The following is a 22,852-nucleotide window of genomic DNA, read 5'->3' as shown; positions in this document are numbered from 1 at the left end:
CTTTAATAGTATTTTAAAAACAAGTAGGCCCCGGGAGTGGTGACGCCCAGCTTTAATCCTAATCCCAGCACTCGGGAGGCAGAGGCAAGCGGGTCTGAGTTTGTGGCCATCTTGTCTACAGAGCAAGCTTCTGGACAACCATGGATTCACAACCAAAACACAACTTAAAAATCAAGTGCATGCTGTTAAATATGCCTAATAAAGACGGGTCGAGATTAATAACAGAAAAAAAAAAAAAAAACCGTAAGAACAGATTCCAGGTTTCCAAGGAGCCCGAAGAGAAAGAGGACGTGCATGAGACTTCCGTCACCGAGAGGGCGGCGCAGCTTTATTGCGCACGCTCGAGCCCCGCCCTCCCGCCCTCACAGAGCGCACGCGCGTACGGGGCTCGCTGGTCTGACTGGCTATTGACAAATGGCGTTGCTGGCGGCAAAGTTGAGCCTTAGGAGCTGACGGGGCGATGTGTAGCGACTTTCTCAAAGCCGAATCCGGGACAGAGGTGAGAACCGCAGGGCGGTAGGAGGGCCGCGCATCACTAAGGGAGGTCACCCGACGTCCAGGGCCACCGGCCACCGTGGATATGGAGCGACACTCTCCACGGCGCGCTGTGCTGCCGAGCTGGGGAAAGGGCGGGCCGCTAGCTGAGCATCTGTAGATGTTTTCTGGAATAGGTGATATTTAGGTATCTTGTTTCACCTCTCTAATCTACCTGTGGCATCGGGCCCTCGCTATCCCAGAATACAGTTGTGGTCTGTCTCTCTAGAACCACGCAAGCCATTTCATTCAGGAATGGAACTATTAACTATGGGTGTTAATGGCTCAAGTACTGTGTAGCTAAGAGTTAGGAGTAAGAAACAAAAAGTGGACCAGCGTGGTGGCGCTCACCTTTAGTCCCAGCACTAGAGAAGCAGAGGCAGGCAAATTTCCATGAGTTCGAAGGTAGCCTGGTTTATATAGATAGTTCCAGGCCAGATATGGGGCTAGTGAGACTCTCTCAAATGAACAATAATAATCGAAACTGTGTTAAAAGATACAGTAGATGGTAAAAGCATGCCAATCAAAAGCGGGTCTGTAAGACAAATTATAGGAGGAGATACTTAGATGTTTTCAAACAGGATCTACATAGCTCATTCTGACCTTGCTTGCTGTGTAACTGAGAACATTAAACTTTTGTTTATTTATATAAATTATGTACATGTGTGTATGTCTGTCGGTTGGTATGTACCCTTGAATGCAGATGCATTGGAAACCAGAAAAGGTGTGAGATCAATTGAGTCACCTGAACCAAACTCATACTCTCTGTAAGAGCAGTACCTATTCTTAACCTTGGAGCCATCTCTTCAGCCCATAACCTTCAACTTCTGATCCTCCTGCCTCCCAAGTGGTGGGATTTATGAGAATGTACTATCATGCCTAGTTATGCCCTGCAGGGATGGAACCCAGGAATTCATGAATACTAGGCAAGGGCTCTACCACCTGAGCTACAATTTCCAACCCCTGAACCAGTGTTTTAAGGAACATCTGAAGTGGTCTGTTGAGAAGGAGGAGGAGGTGACAGTGTAAGCAGAGGGAGCAGCTCAGACGTGGTCTGAATCTACCAAGGGCAACATTTAGGACAGGAGTTCTCAACCTGTGGGTTGTGACCCCTTTGGCAAACCTCTAACTCCAAAATCAGAGATATTTACATTACGATTCATAATAGTAAAAAAATATATAGTTATGAAGTAATAACAGAAATAATTTTATGGTTGGGGGTCACCACAACATGAGGAACTGTCTTAAAGGGTTGCAACATTAGGAAGGCTGAGAACCACTGATTTAGGAAACAGCCAGTGTCTCTATAGAGTTGGAACACAGAGAATGTTGAGAAGTGAGCTCTAAGAGATAGTGAAGGATGTGTCTCCCAGTGTAAGGAGGGGTGCACAGGAAAGGACACCAACAAAGACACTGTTTCCCTCTCCCCCCCCTCAGTTCCCCCTCCAGGCATTTCATAGCCCTGCATAGTAAACACTATAAATATTGGTAACAGTTGCTGGTTTTCATAGGCGGGAAAAAAAGCTACAGGGTAGCCCCCTTTGCCAGAGACAAATATCAAGAAAGTCAAAAATCATTTGCTTAAGTTTTGTGTCATCACAGACATAAACTTTAAGGTTTTTTATTTTATTAATTTGAATGCTTTGTCTCATGCATATGTGTGTACCTCATCTGTGCCTGGGCCCACGGAGCTCAGAAGGATCATCAGATTCCCTGAAAATAAGTTACAGGCAGTTGTGAATTGCCATTTGGATAGTAAAACTTGAACCTGGGCCCTCTGCAAAAGCAACAAGTACTCTTTTTTTTTTTTTTTTTTGAAATTAGATTTATTTTACATCCTGTTTTCCCTACCCTCTTTCCTCCCATTGCATTCCCACTCCTCCCCTCCCCCACCAATCTGCTTCTCCTCTGTTTCTGTTCAGAAAGTTGATTCTGTGAGGTTTCTTGTGATGTCTTTTACTCTCCCCCCCCCCCCCGGCTTGTACAGTCTTCCAGCTTGGCCTAATGCTCCAACAGTTACTGGATGAAGGCTCTCTGATGACAATTAAGGTAGTCGCCAACCTGGTCGCAGAAGATGACCAGTTCAGGCTACGTATCCAACTGTTGCTAGGAGTCTTAGCTAGGGTCATAAAATGGCCAGTTCAGGGTGTGTCCCCACTATTGCTAACAGTCTAAGCTGGGTCATCCTTGTAGATTCCTGGAAGTTTTCCTGGCACCAGATTTCTCTCTCTCCCCCTCCAGCCACTCCCTCAACCCAATCCCATGTTTCCATCCCTTCCCACCCCCAGTCCACCATGAGATCTCTTCTATTTCTCTTTCCCTGGGAGATCCATGCATCCACCCATGAGTCCTCCTTGTTACCTAGCCTTTCTGGGTCTGTGGATTATAGCATGGTTATCCTTATTTTACAGCTAATATTCACTTATAAGTGAGTGTTTTTCTGGGTCTGGGTTAACTCACTAAAGATGATTTTTTTTTTACTTCAATTCAGTTACCTTCAAATCTCATGATGTCATTGTGGTTTTTTTTTTAACACTGAGTAGTACTCCATTATGTAAATGTACCACATTTTCTTTATCCATTCTTCAGTAGAGGAACATATAAGTTGTTTCCAAGTTTTGGCTATCACAAATAAAGCTGTATGAACATAGTTGAGCAAGTGTCCTTGTGATATGATTGAGCATCCTTTGGGTATAGGCCCAAGAGTAGTGTCTCTGGGTCTTGAGGTAGAGTGATTTCCAATTTTCTGAGAAACCATCATACTGATTTCCAAAGTTTGCATTCCCACTTGCAGTGGTTGAGTGCTCTCCTTGCTCCACATCCTCTCCAGCATAAGCTGTCATTTGTGTTTTAGATCTTAGCCATTCAGACAGGTACAAGAATCTCATCGTCATTTTGATTTGTGTTTCCCTGATGGCTAAGGTTGTTGAACATGTCTTTTAAGTGTTTCTCTGTTTTTTTTTTTTTTTTTTGGAGATTTGAGATTCTTGTTAAGAATTCTCTATTTAGATCTGTATCCCGTTTTTTAATTAGATTATTTGGTTTTTTGATGTCTAGTTTCTTGAGTTTTTTATGTATTTTGGAAATCAGCCCTCTGTTGGATATGAGGATGGTGAAGATCTTTTCCCATTGTGTAGGCTGCCATTTTGTTATATTGAAAGTGTCCTTTGCCTTACAGAATCCTTTTTAATTTCATGAGATCCCATTTATTAATTATTAGTCTTAGCATATGTGCTAGTGTTCTAGTAAAGAAGTTGTCTCCTGAAAAGGGATTGGGGAGCGGGAGAAGAGGGAAAGGGAACTGGAATTAATATGTTTAAAAAAAAAAATGTTGTCTCCTGTGCCAGTGTGATCGGGCTATTATTCCCACTTTTCTCTCAGGTTCAGTGTAACTGGGTTTGTGTTGAGGTCTTTGATGCACTTGGACTTGAGTTTGTACATGGTGATAGATATGGATCTATGTGCATTCTTCTCCATGCCTACATCCAGTTATGCCAGCACCATTTGTTGAAGATGCTTTCTTTTTTTCTATTGTATAATTTTGGCTTCTTTGTCAAAACTCAGGTGTCCATAGGTGTGCAAATTTATGTCTGGGTCTTTGATTCATTTCTGTTGATCCACCTGTCTGTTTTTATGCCAATACCATGTTGTTATTACTATAGCTCTGTAGTAGAGCTTGAAGTCAGGGATGGTGATACTTCAAGAAGTTTTTTATTGTACAAGATTGTTGTAGCTATTCTGGGTTTTGTTGTTGTTGTTGTTGTTTTCATATGAAGTTGAGTATTATTCTTTCAGGGTCTGTAAAAAATTGTGTTGGAATTTTGATGGGGATTACATTGATGCTGTAGATTACTTTTGGTAAGATTGCTATTTTTCCTATGTTAATTCTACCAATCCATGAACATGGGAGATCTTTTCATCTTCTGATATCCTCAATTTCTTTCTAAAAAGACTTGAAGTTCTTGTCATACAGGCGTTTCATTTGCTTGGTTAGAGTTATCCCAAGATACTTTATATTCTTTGTGGTTCTTGTAAAGGGTGTTGTTTCTCTGATTTCTTTCTCAACCTGTTTATTGTTTGTATATAGGAGGGCTACTGATTTTTTTTTAAGTTAATCTTGTATCCAGCCACTTCACTAAAAGGGTTAGCTGCAGGAGTTTCCTGGTGCATTTTTGGGGGTTGCTTATGTATACTATCATGTCATCAGCTAACAGCAATGCTTTGACTCTTTCTTTCCAGTTTGTGTCCTCTCGATCTCCTCTTGTTGTCCTATTGCTCCAGCTAGAACTTCAACTTGAATAGATATGGAGAGAGTTGACGGACTTTCCTTGTCTCTAATTTTAGTGGAATTGCTGTCTTATAATTAATTTAATGTTCCCTGTCAGCTTGTTGCATATTGCTTTTATTATATTTAGGTATATTCATTGTATCCCCGATCTCTCCAAGACTTTTATCGTGAAGGAGAGTTGGATTTTCCTCAAAGGCTTTTTTTCAGAATCTAATGAGATTATCATGTGGTTTGTTTCATTGAGTTTGCAACAAGTTCTCTTAACCACGGAGTCATTGCTCCAGCCCCTAAAATACACTTTTTTGTTTGTTTGTTTTTGTTTTTGTTTTGTTTTTTGGAGATAGGGTTTCTCTGTGTTACCTTGGCTGTCTTGAAACTCACTCTGTAGACCAGGCTGTCCTCTCATTCAGAGATCCACTTGTCTCTGCCTCCTGAGTGCTGGGATCAAAGGCATGCACCACCACCAACTGCTAAAATACACTTTTTTAAAACAAAGAAGAAAGGATTCCACCAGGCTACTCCTATGGCCATTTCCTTTTACACTTCTTTTTGTTGTTGTTTTGAGTCAGGGTCTCCTGTAGTCCAGGCTGGCCGTGAACTAAAATATCTTTGAACTCATGATGCCACTGCCTCCTGAGTACTAGGATTATAGACGTGTACCACCGTGCTTGGTTTCTGCATTTTTTTTTCCCTTACTGGTCTTTTCTGCCAGAATCTTAACTTAAAAGAAGATAAAAGCAAAACCAAGAAGATGTTACCCTGTGATGCCCCCACCTCTAGTCCCATTTCTTTGCTTATTACAGAGTGGTCTGTGCCCTCAGCCTCTGCTTCCTTAGCTCCCAGTCTCTGACTTCTGCCCCCAGCATCACCAGCATCTAAACACAGTAGAGTATTCGCTGCTCTTAAAATGCCAGTTAGGAGATCTCTGTCCAGGCCAGCGCTGCATGCCTGAAACCCCAGCATAGGAGGCCAGCCCATGCTACATAATGAGCTCCAGCACACCGAGAGTGTGTAGTGACCCTGTCTCTAACAGTGGGAGTGCAGAGCGCGTGCAAATGAACTTTTATTCCTTAGGGAAAGTTAGAGGATCATGAAGGTTTATCTCAGTTGTCAGCTTGATGGGCTTTAGAATCTCCACACTGAGTACAAAAGAGAAAGTGAGCTGTACACCATCCTCCTGACTGGACGCCGTCCGATAGCCGCCATGCCGCTCTGCCATGATGGTCTGTGTCTCTGGAACTGCAAGACAAACTAGGCCTCCCTCCCTCCTTATGCTACTTTTTGTCAGGTGTCCTTGTCTCAGCAATTGAGACAAGTAGCTAGTATAGAGAGGACGGGAGATTGTATGAAACGTTCTCTCCACTGAAAGTCCCTGCAGAGCTGTGACTCACTCATCGGCAGAGTGCTGCCCTAGCATGCCCAGGCTCTGGGTCTGATCTCCAGTCCATGTACAACCAGGTAAGAGCTCAAGGCTGTCCTGCTACAGAGTGAGTTGGAGGCCAGCATGGGCCCACCTGCCACCCCCAAATGTTACATGTGTGCACTACTGTACCTGCCTGGCTTTACGTAGGTCTGGGGATCTGCCTCTCAGTCCTCATGGTTGCACAGTGAGCACTTCACCTGCTGAGCCATCTCTGAGTACCTTTCCCAATTAAAACCTAATCATACACCTGATGAAATGCTAATTTATTAAGTTTAAATTTTAGTCTCTATAAATTGCCTCTGGAAGCAATGTTAAAGGCATATCTTAGTTTTGCTTAACTTTCATGGATTTGTCTTTCCTTTTCCTCTTATAGAATGATTGCTTTTAAAAAGTAATTATAAAGCAGCAGCCCTGCTGGGAATAAATTTAGAACCCTAGGGTTTAATCATATCATATTGGAGTAACAGTTGTCTTTCTGTGTAATATAGACAAATGCTTTGTTCAAGATCCAAGCCTGGGTCTATGCCCTGAAGGACAATTGAATTTTGGAAGTGACTGAGGAGTCTAATTTCACATGTGGAAAGAATTAGTCTTCTGATTTTATTACATTAAATTTAATTTTTTTTGAGATGGATTTTTGCTGTATTGTCCACGCAGGACTAGAAACTTGAGCTCCCCCAGCCTAAACCTCCCAAATGTTAGAAACTGTAGACATGGGCCACCATGCCTAGCTCTAGTCTTCTGTCTTAGTTACTTTCTAATCCTGTCACCAAAAGCAACTTGGGGAAGAAAGGGTTACTTCATCTTATAGCTTGTAGCCCCTCCTGTAGGGAAGTCCGCAAGAAAAGCACAGGCCATGAGGGAGTGCTGCTTACTGGCTAGCCCAACCTGCTTTTTACAGCACCCCAGGACCACCTGCCCAGGGTTGGTACAGTGGCCCTCCCACATCAATCACTAATGTAAAAAATGCTCCCCACAGGCTTGCCTACAGGCTAGTCTAGTGATAACACTTTCTTAATTGAGGTTTCCTTTTCCCAGATGATTCTAGCCCGTGTCAAGGTGACAAAACTTAGCCAGCACATCCTCTGATTTTAGTATCTGTGATAAAATATCTGTTATAAAGCCAAACTTCCACCCTGATCATATACAATCAGGGCAACTGCTTCCCACCTTTGCCCACTGCCCATCCCAGCCGCCTTTCTTCCTTCCCTCCATTTTTTTCCATGTTTATGTGGATGCATGTGGATGTAAGAGGTGGCTTCAGGTCTTGTTGGCCAGGAGCTGCTTACCTTGTTTTTTGAGACCAGGTCTGTCCCTGGGACCTGGAACTTGCCAATGAAGATGTGCTGGCTGACCTTGCCAACCACTCCTGCCCAGCATTTTCCAGGAGCTTGCTGAGGATGGAAGAAATACAGGATGGCTAGCAGAGGAAGAAGAGATAAGTGCCAGCTAAGGCCTGAGACTATTTACAGACACGTAGATTGTAATTGGCATGAGTGTTGCTGTTGTATTTTTGTTAAGAACGTGTTTATGCATATATGCACCAACATTAAATAATATTTGTCTTTTCTCTCCTCTATTTCAAATAATGTGACATCAATTGAGACAATACTGGTTATCATTTATTTTATGAAGCACTAAAAGACTAAAACATTTATCAGGGGACATTGTCATCTATTCTAAAATATATAATATGTTTGCAGTTGTGCATGGGATAGTTATATCATGCTAGGCAGAATTATGACCTAGTTATTATTTTTCATTTGGATATTAAACATGGCATAGGAGATCTGATGTGTGTCAGGTTGACAAAGTATGGACTATGATGGCTAATCTTGGTTGTCATCTAGATTATATCTAGAATCAACTAAAACACAAACAGGTGGGCACACCTGTGGGGAATTGTTCTTAACTGAACCTTTTGAGGTGGGAAGACCTACCCTAAATCTGGGCACATTTTCTGCTGGCAGCCCACGTGAAAGGGCGTGAAAGCAGGAAGCTTCCTGCGTTTTGCCTGCTTACCTTCATTCCCATTGGCAAGTTCTTCTGTCCTGTTACTAAGGCATTCCTTTACTGGGATTAGAACCTACTTCTTTGAGGTTCTGGCGTATACTGAAGACCAATTGAGACATCCATCTTTATGGACTGAACAACTTACCAGACTCTTGGCCTTTCTGTGAGGGGCAGCCATTGTTGGACTGGCCAGACCACAGCCTATAAGCCACTTAAAATGAGCTCTGTACAGGGAGCGCTGTCCTGCTGCAGAGGGTTTTGCTGCAGAAATGGCGCCATTGCTAGAAAGGTTCAGTGTTTGTTTCTTCTGTGAAGATGCCTGAAAAAAGGAAAAGCAGTGTCTCAGCAGGATTGATTTGACCCCCCATTTAATAGGTTCAGACACTCAGCTTAGCACCTGTGCATAGATCTCATTAGACCTTGACAATGACTCCAAGGTTGTATAGCAGAGTGGAGAATACTAAGTTTTAGAAACCAAAGTGATTTTGATTAAATCCTAGTTCTAGAATTTATAAGTTTTCTCATTAAAAAAATGGAATAACAATAAATGAGAAGTGGGCTCTACTCCCGGTAAAGGAATGCCTTAGTAACAGGACAGTTAAAGGATACACACACTCTGATAGCACAGTAAACACAAATAGCAGCTGTTGTTATAGTAATAGTAATAAAGCATGGCAGATACTGATCTTCAGCCTGGTGATGCGCGTCTACCAACTGAGCCATCTTGCTAGCCCTGAAGGTTAGGGTTTTGTTTTGTTTTTAATTTTTGTTTGTGTGTGTGTGTGTGTGTGTGTGTGTGTGTGTGTGTGTGTGTGTGCGTGCATGTGCGTGCACGTGAGTGCGTGCACCATACATGTGTACCAGTGCCCATGGTAGCCAAGACTGTCAAATATTATTCCTAATAATTCGAAAACTGGCTTTGATTTCATTTCCCTCATTGACATTTAAATCATTGATTCTGCTTTCTGTTAGCTGCTTAGCTGCTTCTGTCGTGGTGCTGCACCCTCCTAGAGGAGAGTGACAGAGCCCAGCCTTCTCTACCTGGTAGCCACCGGGGTGACCTGTTGAAATGACCACAATAAGCTCATACTTGCGTCATAGTTACTCCGTCTCTCACAAGGAAGTATTTTTTGCTTTCCTCACTTAGTGGAGGAGAAATCTCAAGTTTGCAGAAGTGGACTGGCTTTCTGGTTCTGCAGCCCTAAGTGTCTGCCTTTAACTGCTGAGGACTGTTTCTTGCTGCATAGGTTCAGACCTTTAGTTTTGTCAGATGTGTATTAGTGACTTTCCTCGTTGTTGTAACCACTGATAAGCAACTTAAGAAAGAGTTTGTTTCGGCTTACAGTTTAAGGGTACGGTCTGCCATGGAGGGAAAGGCATGGCAGCAGGCAGTCCCACTTTGGCAGCTGGGAATTCTCGCACATATCGTGGCAGACAGGTACCAGAGGACAAGAAACCTTAAAGTCCAAGCCCACTTCTTCCAGCCAGGCCTCACCTCCGTTGAGGTTCATCCCCAGCTGCAGATGAAGTGTCGAGATACATGAGCTCATGGGAGTGGGGAACATTTTACATTCAGATGAAAGCAATCTGTTCCTGGTCCCTGTAGTTGGTTTATTGTTGTTTTTACTCTTTGGGGGCCTACCACCCAGCTCACAAATACACGGAGACTTATTCTTACATGAGTGCCCAGCCTTAGCTTGACTTGTTTCTAGCCAGCTTTTCTAACTTAAATCATTCCATTTCTCTTTAACTACATTTTGCCTCTGGGCTTTTTACCTTTCTTTATTCTAACTATCCTTCTTCCTCTTCTTCCTCTCCTCTTGCTCCTCCCTTCCCTCTCCTGCTCACTCTCACTTTTCTCTAGCCTAGATTTGTCCTCCTATTTGTTTTCTCTGCCTGCCAGCTCCATCTATGCCTCTCTCCTGCCTTGCTATTGGCTGTTCAGCTCTTAATTAGACCAATCAGGTGTTTTAGGCAGTCAAAGTAACATGGCTTCACAGAGTTAAACAAATGCAACATAAAAGAATGCAACATATCTATACCTCATTAAACAAATATTCCACAGCATAAATGAGTGTAACACATCTTAAACTAATATTCCACAACAGGTCCCCAGTACCTTAGGGCCACCTCACAGTACAAATTAGTATTTATTCCAATATCAGAATCTTATAGTCTTTAACAGTAACAACACTGTTCAAAGGCTAATGTCTCTTTTGAGACTTAAGGCAGTCTCTTAATTCTGACACCACCACCACCCCATAAAATCAAATACCAAGCAACGTATTTCTAATATACAATGGCACAGAGTGAACATTCCCATTCTAAAAGAGAGGAATGAGGAATGGGAGTACAGGGAAAGATCAACCAAAACAAGACGAATGCCTAGCCCTGCAAATGTGAAATCCTGTAGCTCCATATCTAGCACCTGGCACTCTTGGTGGGAATGGAGTCTCTGTTGTGATGTTTGAATCCACTGGGACAAACCAAAGACTTAGGCACAGTTCAAATTTAGACTAATTGAATTTCTTTTAAAGAGTGTGTATACAGTGTTCTGCCTTTATGTCTGCTTACAGGCCAGAAGAGGGCACCAGATCTCATTACAGATGGTTGTGAGCCAAATATGGTTGCTAGGAATTGATCTCAGGACCTCTGGAAGAGCAGCGGCCAGTGTTCTTAACCTCTAAGCCGTCTCTCCAGCCCAGATTAAATGAATTTATTCTTCCTGCTAGCAGAAGGACAGCAGCCTGAGAGCCAAACAGCATGCTGTGCAGCAGTGGGGCTAAGGTGGGGTTTTAACATTAGAAAGGTGTGCATTGCAGCTCTCTGTGGAAGCTGCAGCGGGCAAGAGCTTTGCTTTACTTTCCTCCTTGCTTCTTATCTGCAGGCACTAGGCCCTCCCAGGCATTCCAGAGCTAAAGGTCACCGGCCCTTAAGGGATGCCTGGTTCCATAACAGGTTTCTTTAGTCATCACAGGGGACCTGTGTAAATTATTACCCAGGTCTAAGCACTTTAATGACTGGAATAGAGTAGTTCATTCTGAGCAGGCAAAAACACAGTGTCATCAGTGTAGGGCTGACTGTCAGGTCCCCACAGCTCCAAAGGACTTGGGAATCCCCTCCATTTCAGCTCTGGCCTGCAGCATGCATAGCTTCTCATAAGCCACTCCACGCTATAGATTTTCCCAGGGGATGTTTCACCGTCTTACATCTTTTGAGGTCTCTACTGAAACTTAGACTTCATCATCGCAGCTTCACATAATGACCTCCAAACCTGCCATATGGTGCTGGTCTCCACAGCTTTCTGTACCTATCGCAGCAGGCATCGTTACTCTTGTAGTTTGAATGCCCTGAACATTTAGGGCATGGCCTAAATGTTCTCCCATCTTGAGATTTCTGCCACCAAACAAATACATACTTTTATATTCAGGCTCACCAAGTTCAAAATGCAGCCAGATTCTTTGCCAGAATGTAGCTTGAATGATCTAGCTCCACTTCCAGTGGGAAGTGGGCCTTCACTGTCTGCATTTCTCTCTTCATCCTGGCCTTCCAAACTCCCACCGGGATGACCCGTTAAGCTCTGCATGCAGCTTTCTAGAGCTGTTCTACCCAGAGCTCTAAACCCTTTCACATTCCTCCTGCAAACCAGTTCCAGAGGCCCAGAACCCCGCGGTCAGGCTCCTCACAGCAACCCCCCCCCACACACACACACCCTGGTTTTCTGTATTAGTTGCTTTTCTCTTTGCTGCAACCAGATACCCGGCAAAAACAACTTAAGGGATAAAGAGTTCATTTTAAGTTCATCGTGGTGGGGAGCTCATGACAGCAGGGGTTTGGTCACAACTCATCCTTGGCCAGAAACCAAGGAAGGTGTTTGCTTTTGTTAGCTGTGGCAGTGTAACACAGCCTAGAATCCGCTGAGGAAAGCTTCAGCTGAGGAATTGCCTAGATCAGACTGACCCATGGGCTGGCTGTGGCTGTCTTGCTTATTGATTGATCCTGTGGGGCCCATAGGTGCTGAACTTGAGGCAGAGAGCAACATGCAGTTGTCCTCCATGGTTTCTCTCTGTGATGAACCGTGACTGGAAGTGTAAGCCAGGCAAATCCTTCCCTCCTCTAAGCTGTGTTTGGTCAGTGTTTTATCACAGCAGCCGAAGGGAAACTAGGGCCCTACCGCTCAGCTTACTTTCCTTCTTACCCAGTCTGGTACCCTGGCCTGTGATGGCACTGCACACAATCACGGAGGTTCTTTCCTCTTGAGTTGAACCTCGCTGGAACATCCTCCTAGACACGCCCAGAGGTGTATGCCCTTGGTGGTTCTACCCCAATCGAGTAGCCCCCCGTTTCATGCAACAAGCTCTTGCAGCTCAAATCAGGGTTCACTCTGCCTGCAGCCCGGCTCTTCATGCATTTTGGCTGCACCCTCCTGAGCCTGCTGCGCCTCCTACTTACTTTTAAATACAGCTAAGTCTAGCGCTCCTTAGGGAAGCTTTTCTCTGCCTTCCCCCTTTGGGGAAAGACAAAATGATAAAATGAGGCAAATTAAATCAGACCATTGTATAACTGGTGTAAGTACAAAGACTTGCTGTCCAATACACCAATGGTAAATAGCTTGTCTTATTATACCCTACAGTTGCTGTTCATTCCTTTGAGGAGTCAGACTTATTTTGTATCAGTAGATTTGATATATAAATTAAAAGTTAAATATTTTAAAAATAAATGAACAGACCTAGGCATGGTGGCTTGTACCTTTAACACCAGCACTTGGGAGACAGAGAGCAGGGGGGTCTCTGTGAGTTTTTTAGGCCAGCTTGATGTCTACAGCGAGTCCCAAGCCAGCTACATACCAGGGACTGCAGACCCGGCTCCGCAGGTAAAATGCATGCTGCTCCTGCAGAGGCCCCATTAGGCTTGCAGCACCCACACTGGTACTCACCACCACTGTTAACTCCAATCCAGGCTAGCCAACCCCTCCCCTGGCCTGGAGCGCCTGTTTACACATGCCATAGAAACACACATAAATATGAAGTCTTTAAACATAAACATAGTGCTTCTCTTAAAGTGTATTCCCCTTTTAGTATTTTCCTCTAAATCTTCAAATTACGATCGTAAAGATTTTGAAATTTACATAAATATGCATTTCTAGGACGTTGTATCCTTTTAAGTAATGACTTTTCCTCCCTTTCTTTTGTAAGCTCCTTGCTCGACTTGAAGGAAGGAGCTCCTTGAAAGAACTCGAACCCAGCCTGTTTGCTGATGAAGATTCACCAGTGCATGGTAAAACACAGCGCTTAGCGGGAAAGCCTGTGGGAGGGAGTTCTGTGGGGCCAGTTTGCACACGATCCCATGGGCACCTGCATTCCATGTTCACACGTAGTCCTAGAGGAAGGACACCAGCGCAGGTAGCTCCAGCCCTGCTGTCTGTCAAGGATCCCATCTTCAGCACACACACTGGCCTCTTTCCCAGCACACGGCATTCATGGGAATTCTGCTTGGCCTAGTTTTCATTCTTTCCCTTAGAAATTTGCAGAGCTGCAAGAGTTCTGAGGTTCCCAGTTGTTCTCTTAATGTTTCTCCAGCAGGAAAGTTTACAGGGAACGTTGTGTGTTTGAGCTTAGTTACAGTGTAATGCATAGAATGTGGGTGTCTAATTTGTTGTGAGCCACTTTTTGGGGGTGACTTCTGCCGTAATCCTAGCCGCGGTGTATTCGTACATTCTGGGGTGGGGCGCGAGAATTAGAAATGTTAGGTAGGAGGAACAGAGGTACGAAAGAAATACAGAGACACGGGATAGTGCCGGGAGGGCAACTCAGCAGATCCTGAATGCAGAATTCCTGAGTTGTAAGTTCTGAGTTTGCCCATGCTTAATTTTCCAAACATTTTTAAACCCTGATACAAAAGGGGGAAGAAGGCAAAAAGACACATGGACACTTAGCACAAAGGACAACCAGAACAGTTATTTGCTCAGTCATTTACTTGAGACATTAAGCCATTAGTTATTGAGAATAGTATTTGATGTTTAGGGCAGTGAACCCACCCTAGATCAAGTATCCTGCAGGCAGCCACTCCCTAAATCAAACCTTCTATTTCAGGCTAGAGAGATGGCTCAGCAGTTAAAAGCACTGACTGTTCTTCCGGAGGTCCTGAGTTCAATTCCCAGCAACCACATGGTGGCTCACAACCATCTTTAATGAGATCTGGTGTCCCATTCTGGCCTGCAGGCATGCATACAGACAGAACACAGTATATGTAATATACTATATACATATATTATATATTATATAACATATTATATATATATATATATATATTAATCCTCCTATTTCAAAAGAAGGAGCAGAGTATGCTTCAACTCTCTGGCCTTTGGTCAGGGTGGAATGGATCTACCTGTATGTACCATCTTAATGTCTAAAACACCAAGTAACCACACCCTAGGTCAGGATAGTTTGTTTTGTAGCCACACCTGTTGTGGACAACTTTGAAAGAGCAAAAATAAGCCCAGACTCTCTGACCTTCAGACAAGGTGGAATAGGCTCACATTTTTGAGTCTCCACAATAACTGAGTTGTCTTTAATATAGTCACACAGTTTTTTTTAACTGTCACCCCAGAAAGAAACCCCTCTGTACTAGTAGCCCTGGGTCACCATGGCCAGCTTTCTCTGTGGACTTGCCCTTTCTGGCGGTCTTGTGTAATTAAGGAGGCCCTCACATCTTTCTTTGTATTATGTATCAGTAGCACACACCCCCCTTTAAGATTTATTTCATGCATATGATTGTTTTGCCAATGTGTATGTCTGTGTGCACGTGGGTGCCTGGTCCCTGCCAAGATCAGAAGAGGGTGTTGGATCGCCTAGAACTTGAGTTACAAATGCCTGTGAGCTGTGATGTGGGTGATTGGAACCCAGACCCTTTGCAAAAGCAGCAAGTACTCTTAACCACTGAGTCTGACTCCAGTCCAGTAGCCAATTCTGTAGTGCTGAATAGTCCCACTATGAGACTGCACTATCGCTTGATCGCCATTTGAATTGCTTCTGAATTTTGGAAGCTATGAACAGTGCTGCCATGATTTTATGTACAAGTTTTTCTGTGGATAGATAGGATTTAGGTTCTTTTAAGTAGCACATAGTGGGGAGATTGTTAGGTTATAAGGCAACGCTGTGTTGCTTCATCTTTGAAAAACAGCCAAAGTGGTTTCAAAAATAGCTTCACATTTTACCTGTGACCATCAGTGAAGCATCTGTTCCTAATCCCCCACATCCTAGGACTAATTATCAATATGTCTTTGTGGCTACAGCATCCTGATCAGTTCAGAGTGACACCCTGCTGTGCTCTGCCCTTCCCTGGGGGCTGACTATGTTGCTTGCCTCTACCTGAGCTCACTCACAGTTTGCCTGCCCTTTTAGGAGAAATGTCAGATATTTGCTAATTTTAAAGCCAAGTTCCCTTTCATTACTCCATTGTAGTGGCCTTTACAAGTCTTAGGTAAAGGGTGCATATCCAGCAGATGAAGTTGCATTGTGCCTGTCCACCCTGTTGTCTGGGCTGTGTTGATTCCTTTGAAGCACGGCATTGTTAACTTTGTTGAGATTTTAATGTCTCTTCTGCTGTTCCTATTTTAGTGTCGTGTACATGACTCTTAGTCCCTATTCCAAGGTCAGAAAGATGTACAGCCAGGTGGTCCCAGCATTTGGGAGATTGAAGCAGGAAGTTCAAAGTTTGAAGCTAGTTTACTGTGTGTAGCAAGATCTTGTCTCAAAAAATAAACAAGATCTCTAGTTTGTCATTAGTTTGTTTTCATTCTTTTCTGGTTAGAAATGCGTGCTTCTTTGATTCGAGACCTTAAATATACTGAGGCTTGTGCTGTAGCCTGACCAGTGGTTCATTAATCCGTGTGCACTGTGGATTGTGTATTCTCCTGTGCCTGGTCCAAGTGCTCTCTAGATGACTCTTGGTTCTGGCGTTTAGTGCTAACTTGTGCTTCCTTGCTACACTTGATTGCAGCTGTCCTGTTTCTAGAGTAGCTCTTAACATCTGGCTGTTACCTAATCTCCCTTCAGTTCCATCTATCTGGCTTCCTGGGCTTAGGGCTTTGAGTATTATGCATACAAAAGTGTATTATTGTTTATGTCTTATTGCTGACTGACTCATTTATCATTTTAAAATGTGTCCTTTATACCTCCTACACATTAGGATGACATTATTTAAAACAAATGCAAAAAACTAAGTGTTGGCAAGACTGTGAGGAAACCAAAATTATCATGTATCTCTGCTAAGACAGGAAAATGGTACAGCCGATACTGAGGACAGTGTAGAGCTTCCACAGAAGGTGGTGGAGCGGTGACGCCACATCTTCAGACAGCCATGAGGCTGAAGCAAACAGATGTCCATCAGGGGTTGAAAGGGTGACATAGTGCAGTGACTGGCGCCTGTAATCCCAGATTGACAGGCTAAGGAGGTGTCACCATAGGTTTGAGGCTAGCCTGGCTACAAAGTGACACTTTCAAACTTACACACGAATAAACAAGAAAGCGGTATATGCATACAGTGAAACCCTTTCACACACAATGTGGATGAAACCTAAGAACGAGGACTGGAGAGATCTCTCAGCACTCAAGAGTTTGGACTGCTCTTCCAGGGAGCCAGAGTGTGGTTCCCAGCACCCACATCAGGCAGTTCGTAAGCACCTCAGCTAGGGGACTCCCGGCTCACACTTCTGGCTGCCCTAGGCACTTACCCTCACTACACATTCCTACACATATTATACATATATAGTTTTTTTTTAAAAAAAAAAAAAAGCTTAAGACTGATAGCCTAGGTGGACTAAGACAAACCACATGATTTTTCTTACCTGGGATATTGAAAGCACTTAAACAGATACAGAGCTGCAGCTTTGCAAGATCTGGAATTCACTAATTAGCCCAGGCTGACCTTGAACTTGTGATAGTCCTCAAAGGCCTCAGCATTCATCATTCAGAGATTATAAATAGCCCACGCCTAATTTATTTCGTATATTTTAGCCTACACATACTTGCATGCGCACACTATTCCAAATAATAACTTTTGTTTTAAAAGTTCATTGTGTGTGGTATTACTATAACAATTTCAACCTTGTGGTGGCGTGCACCTCTAATCCCAACTCTTGGGATCAGGAGTTCAAGGCTAGCCTGCTTCGTAGAGAGTTCAGAACTACCTGGCTGTCTGACACTGTCTCAAGAAGGATGATGGTGGAAGAAGCACCTGACTGCTCTTTACATAGTGTCCTTTTCTTTTACTTGCCGCTTGGCTTATGAAGTGTGTCCTTTGTCGAATGCTCTCAGATGGAGCCTGACCTTTTTCTTCCGTTTTGCCTATCAGCTTTGACTGAATATTTAATTCACTTAAGTTAGTGTAACTACTGATGAGATGAAGTTGTGACCATTTTACTCCCTGTTTTGTATCTTATACCTTTTCTGTTTCACTAATTCTCCCTTTCTGGTTTTTGTTGTTTTGTTTTAAATAGATTAGTCTAGCATCCTATCTTTTTTCTAAGATTTGTTTATTTTATATGATATGTGTACATGTTTTGTCTGTCCATATGCCTGTGCCCATGGAGGCCAGAAGAGGGTGTTGAATTCTCTGGAGCTGGAGTTATAGGTGGTTGTGAGCCACCATCTGAGTTCTGAGTCCTCTGGAAGTCAGTGATCCTAACTGCTGAGCCATCTCTCCAATCCCTCTATTGTACTATTTTAAATCCCTTGCTATTCTCTTTTATAATTTTAAAACTATTTTCCTAGTCATTAATTAATATCTTAATTTACAACAGTCTAGTGTGGATTGGTGTCACCTTAATTTGAATAGTTTGTTATCATTCACTACTGTGGAGGTCTCGTTAGTCCTCACCCATCTCTGTGCTCTGTCCTTTTATATCTGTGCGCATGTGTCCACCAAAGCATTTCATTTTACTGAGTGAAAGTGATTTGGAAATGGTAATATAGGTTTTAGGGCTGTGTGGTTTTGTCTGTTTGAGTGTGGGCCTTTTAAAACAAAGATGGTGATTCACTGTGTAGCTGAAGTTGACCCTCAGGCCTGCAGGGATAAAAGTGTCTATCACCACACCTAGCTTGAAGGCGTTTTGCTTTCATTTTTTAATGTGGATATTTCAAAAGGGAACATTATGTTAGGAGTCTCAATGTCCAAATTTGTGCTTGGTGAGTAGAAATGGAAGTAAAGGGATACTAAGTAAGTTTCCTGGAAAGAAAAATAGTTTGAGGACTAAGGCAAGGAAACAATTTGGTTTGTTATTTGCTTGTCCAGCTGGCCCCGGATGTCATCATGGAAGGGGCACCTCCTGCCGGGACTCAGCAGCTCCAGTGCGCACAGGCAGAAGAGTGACAGAACATACTCCTGCTCTTTCCTGCCGTCTGCACACTCACGTTTCCTGTGCTGCTTTGTGTCTGACTTTGTGCCACTGTCTGCTCCGCCCAAAGGACTCTGGGATTGCTGGTCCAGCAGATCTCTGTCCCTGTACTCCATAGGAAAGCCTGTCATTTCACACGCGTTTGTACTCACGAGGTAGGTCTTCGGAAAGCAACCGTGTGTTAGGGTGAGGCTTTGTAGCACATCTTTGCATCACATGTTATAGAAACTTTGAGAAGCACCCTCATGTTTAGTCACTACCAAAAGGCGTGCTCACATTTAATGTGCTGTAAAACTAAACAGAGCTCCGTTGGCACAGCACACATCTGAGACGGGGTTCTAGGTCCCCACCACTGCTAGCATCTGTTCCAGGAAGGATCCTTGGGCTCTGCGCTGTGGAAGCGTTTTAATGCATTTGCAGCTGGAAGCTGTTTTCTGCGTGCCCAGGAATTGTGATCGGCAAATCCAGTGTGTTGGCTCCACAGTTAGGCTAGTGATTGCTGTGGCCTTCTTCTTAGGTATTCTAAAGGCTGTAGCTCTGACTCTTGCCTCAGTCTCTTAGCCCTGACTCCTCCTAGCATCTACTCAAGAGGAGCTGTCAGGGCCAAACCATCCAGATTTCCCCAGCTGTTCAAGTGCCAAGCTCCAAGGGTTTTTTTTTTTTCCTTCTCTTTCTTTTTCTTTTTTTTTCCCTCCGCCTCCTCTTCTTCTTGTTTTCTTCTTTTTGCTTCAAGTTGTACTTCAGCTGGATAAGGGCACTAACTTTGTATTTATGCGTGTGTATGTGACAACTTGCAAACATAACAAAGATCATAACTTCAAGGAAAGATACATGGACTGTCCCATTTATAAAGCATACTGTTTGAACATGTTTACATATGTGTTTTACTTATTTATAAACATGTACGATTTTTTTCCTTTATATACGCATAATACACATACACAGCTTAAATAAGGAAATACTCACTTTGGCTCATGGTTTCAGAGGGGTCTTGGCCCCAGTACTACCATCGTGAAAAGACTGTTCTTCACTTTTGGAGGTCAGGAAGTGGCCAGGACAAGATGTTCTCCAGAGACACACATCAGTGACTTGCTTCCTTCAGCTAGCTCCCACCTCTGCTTTTCCCCCTCCCAATAAATGCCATCATATGAGGTCATCAAGGGATTGACCCATCGTGATAGCAACTCTCCCCAGACACGCCCTGAGTTATTACTCACTGGCCAGACTTCCAAATCCAGTCAGTGATGCTCAAGATTGGCTGTCAGTTACGTAGCTGCTAAGGTGGCGTCTCCTACCAGTGTTAGGGTCCTAAGAGGCTTGGGACGTCTGCTGTAGGTTTCTACCTTGTGCTTTTGCATGATGGACTATGTCCCTCACCTTCTACGCCAGCACTCTGTACAGCAGGCCGGGTGGACTATAAGCTTCTGGGACTTCTGTCCCCCCCCCCCCCCATTTCGCCACAGGAGTGCTACTGCATCAGTGTTACGTGGGCTCTGAGACCCGAACTCAGGCTCAACCACAGAAAACAGTGAGGCTGCAGTGGCCTGAGTCACCCAGGCCCATAGGAGCTTCCCTCTTGCTGTGCGTGTGTTCTTTTGGTACTGGTTAATCTCTCAGTACTGGGTTGAGGGTGTGGCTCAGTGATAGAGCTGCTTCTTACCACAGCTAAGGACCTGGATTTCATCTTCAGTACCAACCAAAAAAAATTTTCTTTTTTTTACACTGGGTCCTTTCTCAGAGATGCTGTATGAATTTCCTTATTTATCTGTGTTTGCAGTGCAGATCCCCGTTAACAGGTGGAGTTAGGTGTTTAGCTTGTACTCGAGTACTGCTTTCTATAAGGCTCTCTGAGACGTGTTCTGTGTCTCGCTGTCACACTGCTGCGTCTTGACTGATGTTTCTGAATTTTACACAGGTGATATTCTCGAATTTCATGGTCCAGAAGGAACGGGAAAAACAGAAATGCTTTATCACTTAACAGCCCGGTGTATACTTCCAAAATCAGAGGGCGGACTACAAATAGAGGTCTTATTTATCGATACAGACTACCACTTTGACATGCTCCGCCTTGTGACGGTTCTTGAGCACAGGCTGTCGCGGAGCTCGGAGGAAGCCATCAAGCTGTGCCTGGGAAGGCTCTTCCTGGCCTACTGCAGTAGCAGCATGCAGCTGCTGCTCACGCTGCACTCGCTGGAGGCGCTCTTCTGTGGTCACCCCTCCCTCTGCCTCCTCATTGTGGATAGCCTGTCGGCTTTCTACTGGACAGACCGTGCCAGTGGAGGAGAGAGCGTGGCCCTGCAGGAATCTACGCTGAAGAAGTGTTCTCAGCTCCTAGAGAGACTCGTCACTCAGTACCGCTTGCTGCTTATCGCAACAACGCAAAGTCTAATGCAGAAAGCCTCGGACCCGGCAGAGGGGCCTTCTTCCTCCAAGCTTCCGGGAGACGGGGCCATGGACTACAGAGCCTATCTCTGCAAGGCCTGGCAGAAGGCCGTGAAGCACAGAGTCATCTTCTCCAGAGAGGACCAGTCAGAGAGCAGCCGCTTCTTGTTGGTTTCACATCATTTAAAAAGTAACAGTTTAAAAAAACACACTTTTATGATCAGAGAAAGTGGGGTGGAGTTTTGTTGATCTGTCATCCAAAGGCTTTGGAGAGCTCTAAGGCAAGTCTTTTAAAAAAAAGTCTTCTATAGGCTAAAGTGGTTTGATTCTAAAGTTTTTGATTCTGGGGAAATAAATACAAACAGTACAGTAAACGTGAAGCTCTTCTGTCCCTCTAGACTCTGGAAGGTGTCAGCACACTGCACCCCACTCTCCCTCTAGGCTCTGGAAGGTCAGCACACTGCACCCCACTCTCCCTCTAGGCTCTGGAAGGTCAGCACACTGCACCCCACTGTCCCTCTAGGCTCTGGAAGGTCAGCACACCTCACCCCACTGTCCCTCTAGGCTCTGGAAGGTGTCAGCACACCTCATCCCACTGAACTTGTTTTGGAACTCAGTAATTGATACATGTTTCAGACTAAGTCATGTTTTGAGTGTTTAGGAAGGGTTCACTGCTGGCCTTGGCTTCCTTGAGGAGCTGTGGCTGGAGAGGGTGGGCAGAGCTGTTACTTCAGTCAAAGAAATGAGCACAGGGGTCACCTGCTCAGCTGCCTCCCTAATGTCTCAAAAAAACCAACCAGTAAACAGACGGACAGACGGACAGACAGAGAGATGAAGCTGGACTGTCTGAGCCCTCCTCCTCCTCCCTCTCCCCACCACCCCTCTGAGTGTGTCGCTGTTTCCTTTATAGTTCAGACTGGCTTTCATCCCCAGTTCTGCCTCAGCCTCTGAAGTAGCTAGGACATCTAGCACACAGTGCTGCACTGCACCTTACAGCCAGAGAATTTTGATCTGAGTTACGCTTGAATTCAAGATGGCTTTCCATTTGCTTGGGGATTTTTGTGATTTTTTGAACCTGGAGAAATGATGTACTCGTATAGAACTCTGAAATTTATTATGGAATGTTCATCTCATTAAATGGTCAATTCTGAAACTGTTGGAATTGTTTATCATTAGTGTTTTCTTCCCTATCTGGAGCAGGCCGCTGTGAGCTGAGGGACACTCTGGGGGCTGTGCTTCCATGACGCCCAGAAAGAGTTGGCACTGCAGGAGGCTGCACACCAGTGCTGCACAGGAGCTGTCCCAGCTAAGATTGCTAGGCTGTGATGAAACACTGTGACCTGAAGAAGGCTGGGGAGTAGTCCGTCCTTGAAGGAAGTCAGGACAGGAACTCACGAAGCAGGAATCAATACACAGGCCGTGGAGGGTGCTGCTTACTGGCTTGCTCCTCATGGCTTGTTCTATCTGCTTTCTTATAGAACCCAGGACCACCAGCCCAGAGGTGCCCCACCCACAATGGGCTGGGCCCTCCCACATCAATCACTAATTAAGAAAATGTCCTACAGGCTTGCCAATAGCCGGATCTTTTGGAGGCGTTTTCTCAACTGAGGTTCCCTCATCCCTAGTTAGGTTCTAACTAGGCAGCACTGAGGTGTAGGAAGAAGGCTTTGGAGACATCTCTTAGGTGTCTTCACTCAGGCTGACTGTTCTCAAGCCTGTTACGCCACATGTCACAAAAGCGTTTGGAGTTTCCCAGTGGTGACGCAGCTGTGTTCTTGTGGACTTGTTCGTTTATGTTTCCAGAGCTTTACGAGTT

General features: G+C 44.3%; 1 protein-coding gene across 1 annotated transcript; it reads left to right on the top strand.

Annotated features, from left to right (window-relative positions):
* Positions 1-363: 363 nt before the first annotated feature.
* Xrcc2 (X-ray repair cross complementing 2) lies at positions 364-22,189 on the top strand. The gene is made up of 3 exons (XM_048440205.3): positions 364-499; positions 13,454-13,535; positions 20,570-22,189. The coding sequence occupies exons 1-3, from the start codon at positions 461-463 to the stop codon at positions 21,283-21,285; spliced, it is 837 nt and encodes a 278-aa protein (XP_048296162.1). The 5' UTR covers positions 364-460; the 3' UTR covers positions 21,286-22,189.
* The last annotated feature ends 663 nt before the right edge of the window (positions 22,190-22,852 follow it).

Source organism: Myodes glareolus, chromosome 6 (genome assembly GCF_982192425.1).
Source record: "Myodes glareolus chromosome 6, mMyoGla1.1, whole genome shotgun sequence".
NCBI classification, from domain to species: Eukaryota; Metazoa; Chordata; class Mammalia; order Rodentia; family Cricetidae; genus Myodes; species Myodes glareolus.
Note: the sequence above shows the minus strand (reverse complement) of the source record. Positions and strands in the feature narration are given on the sequence as shown.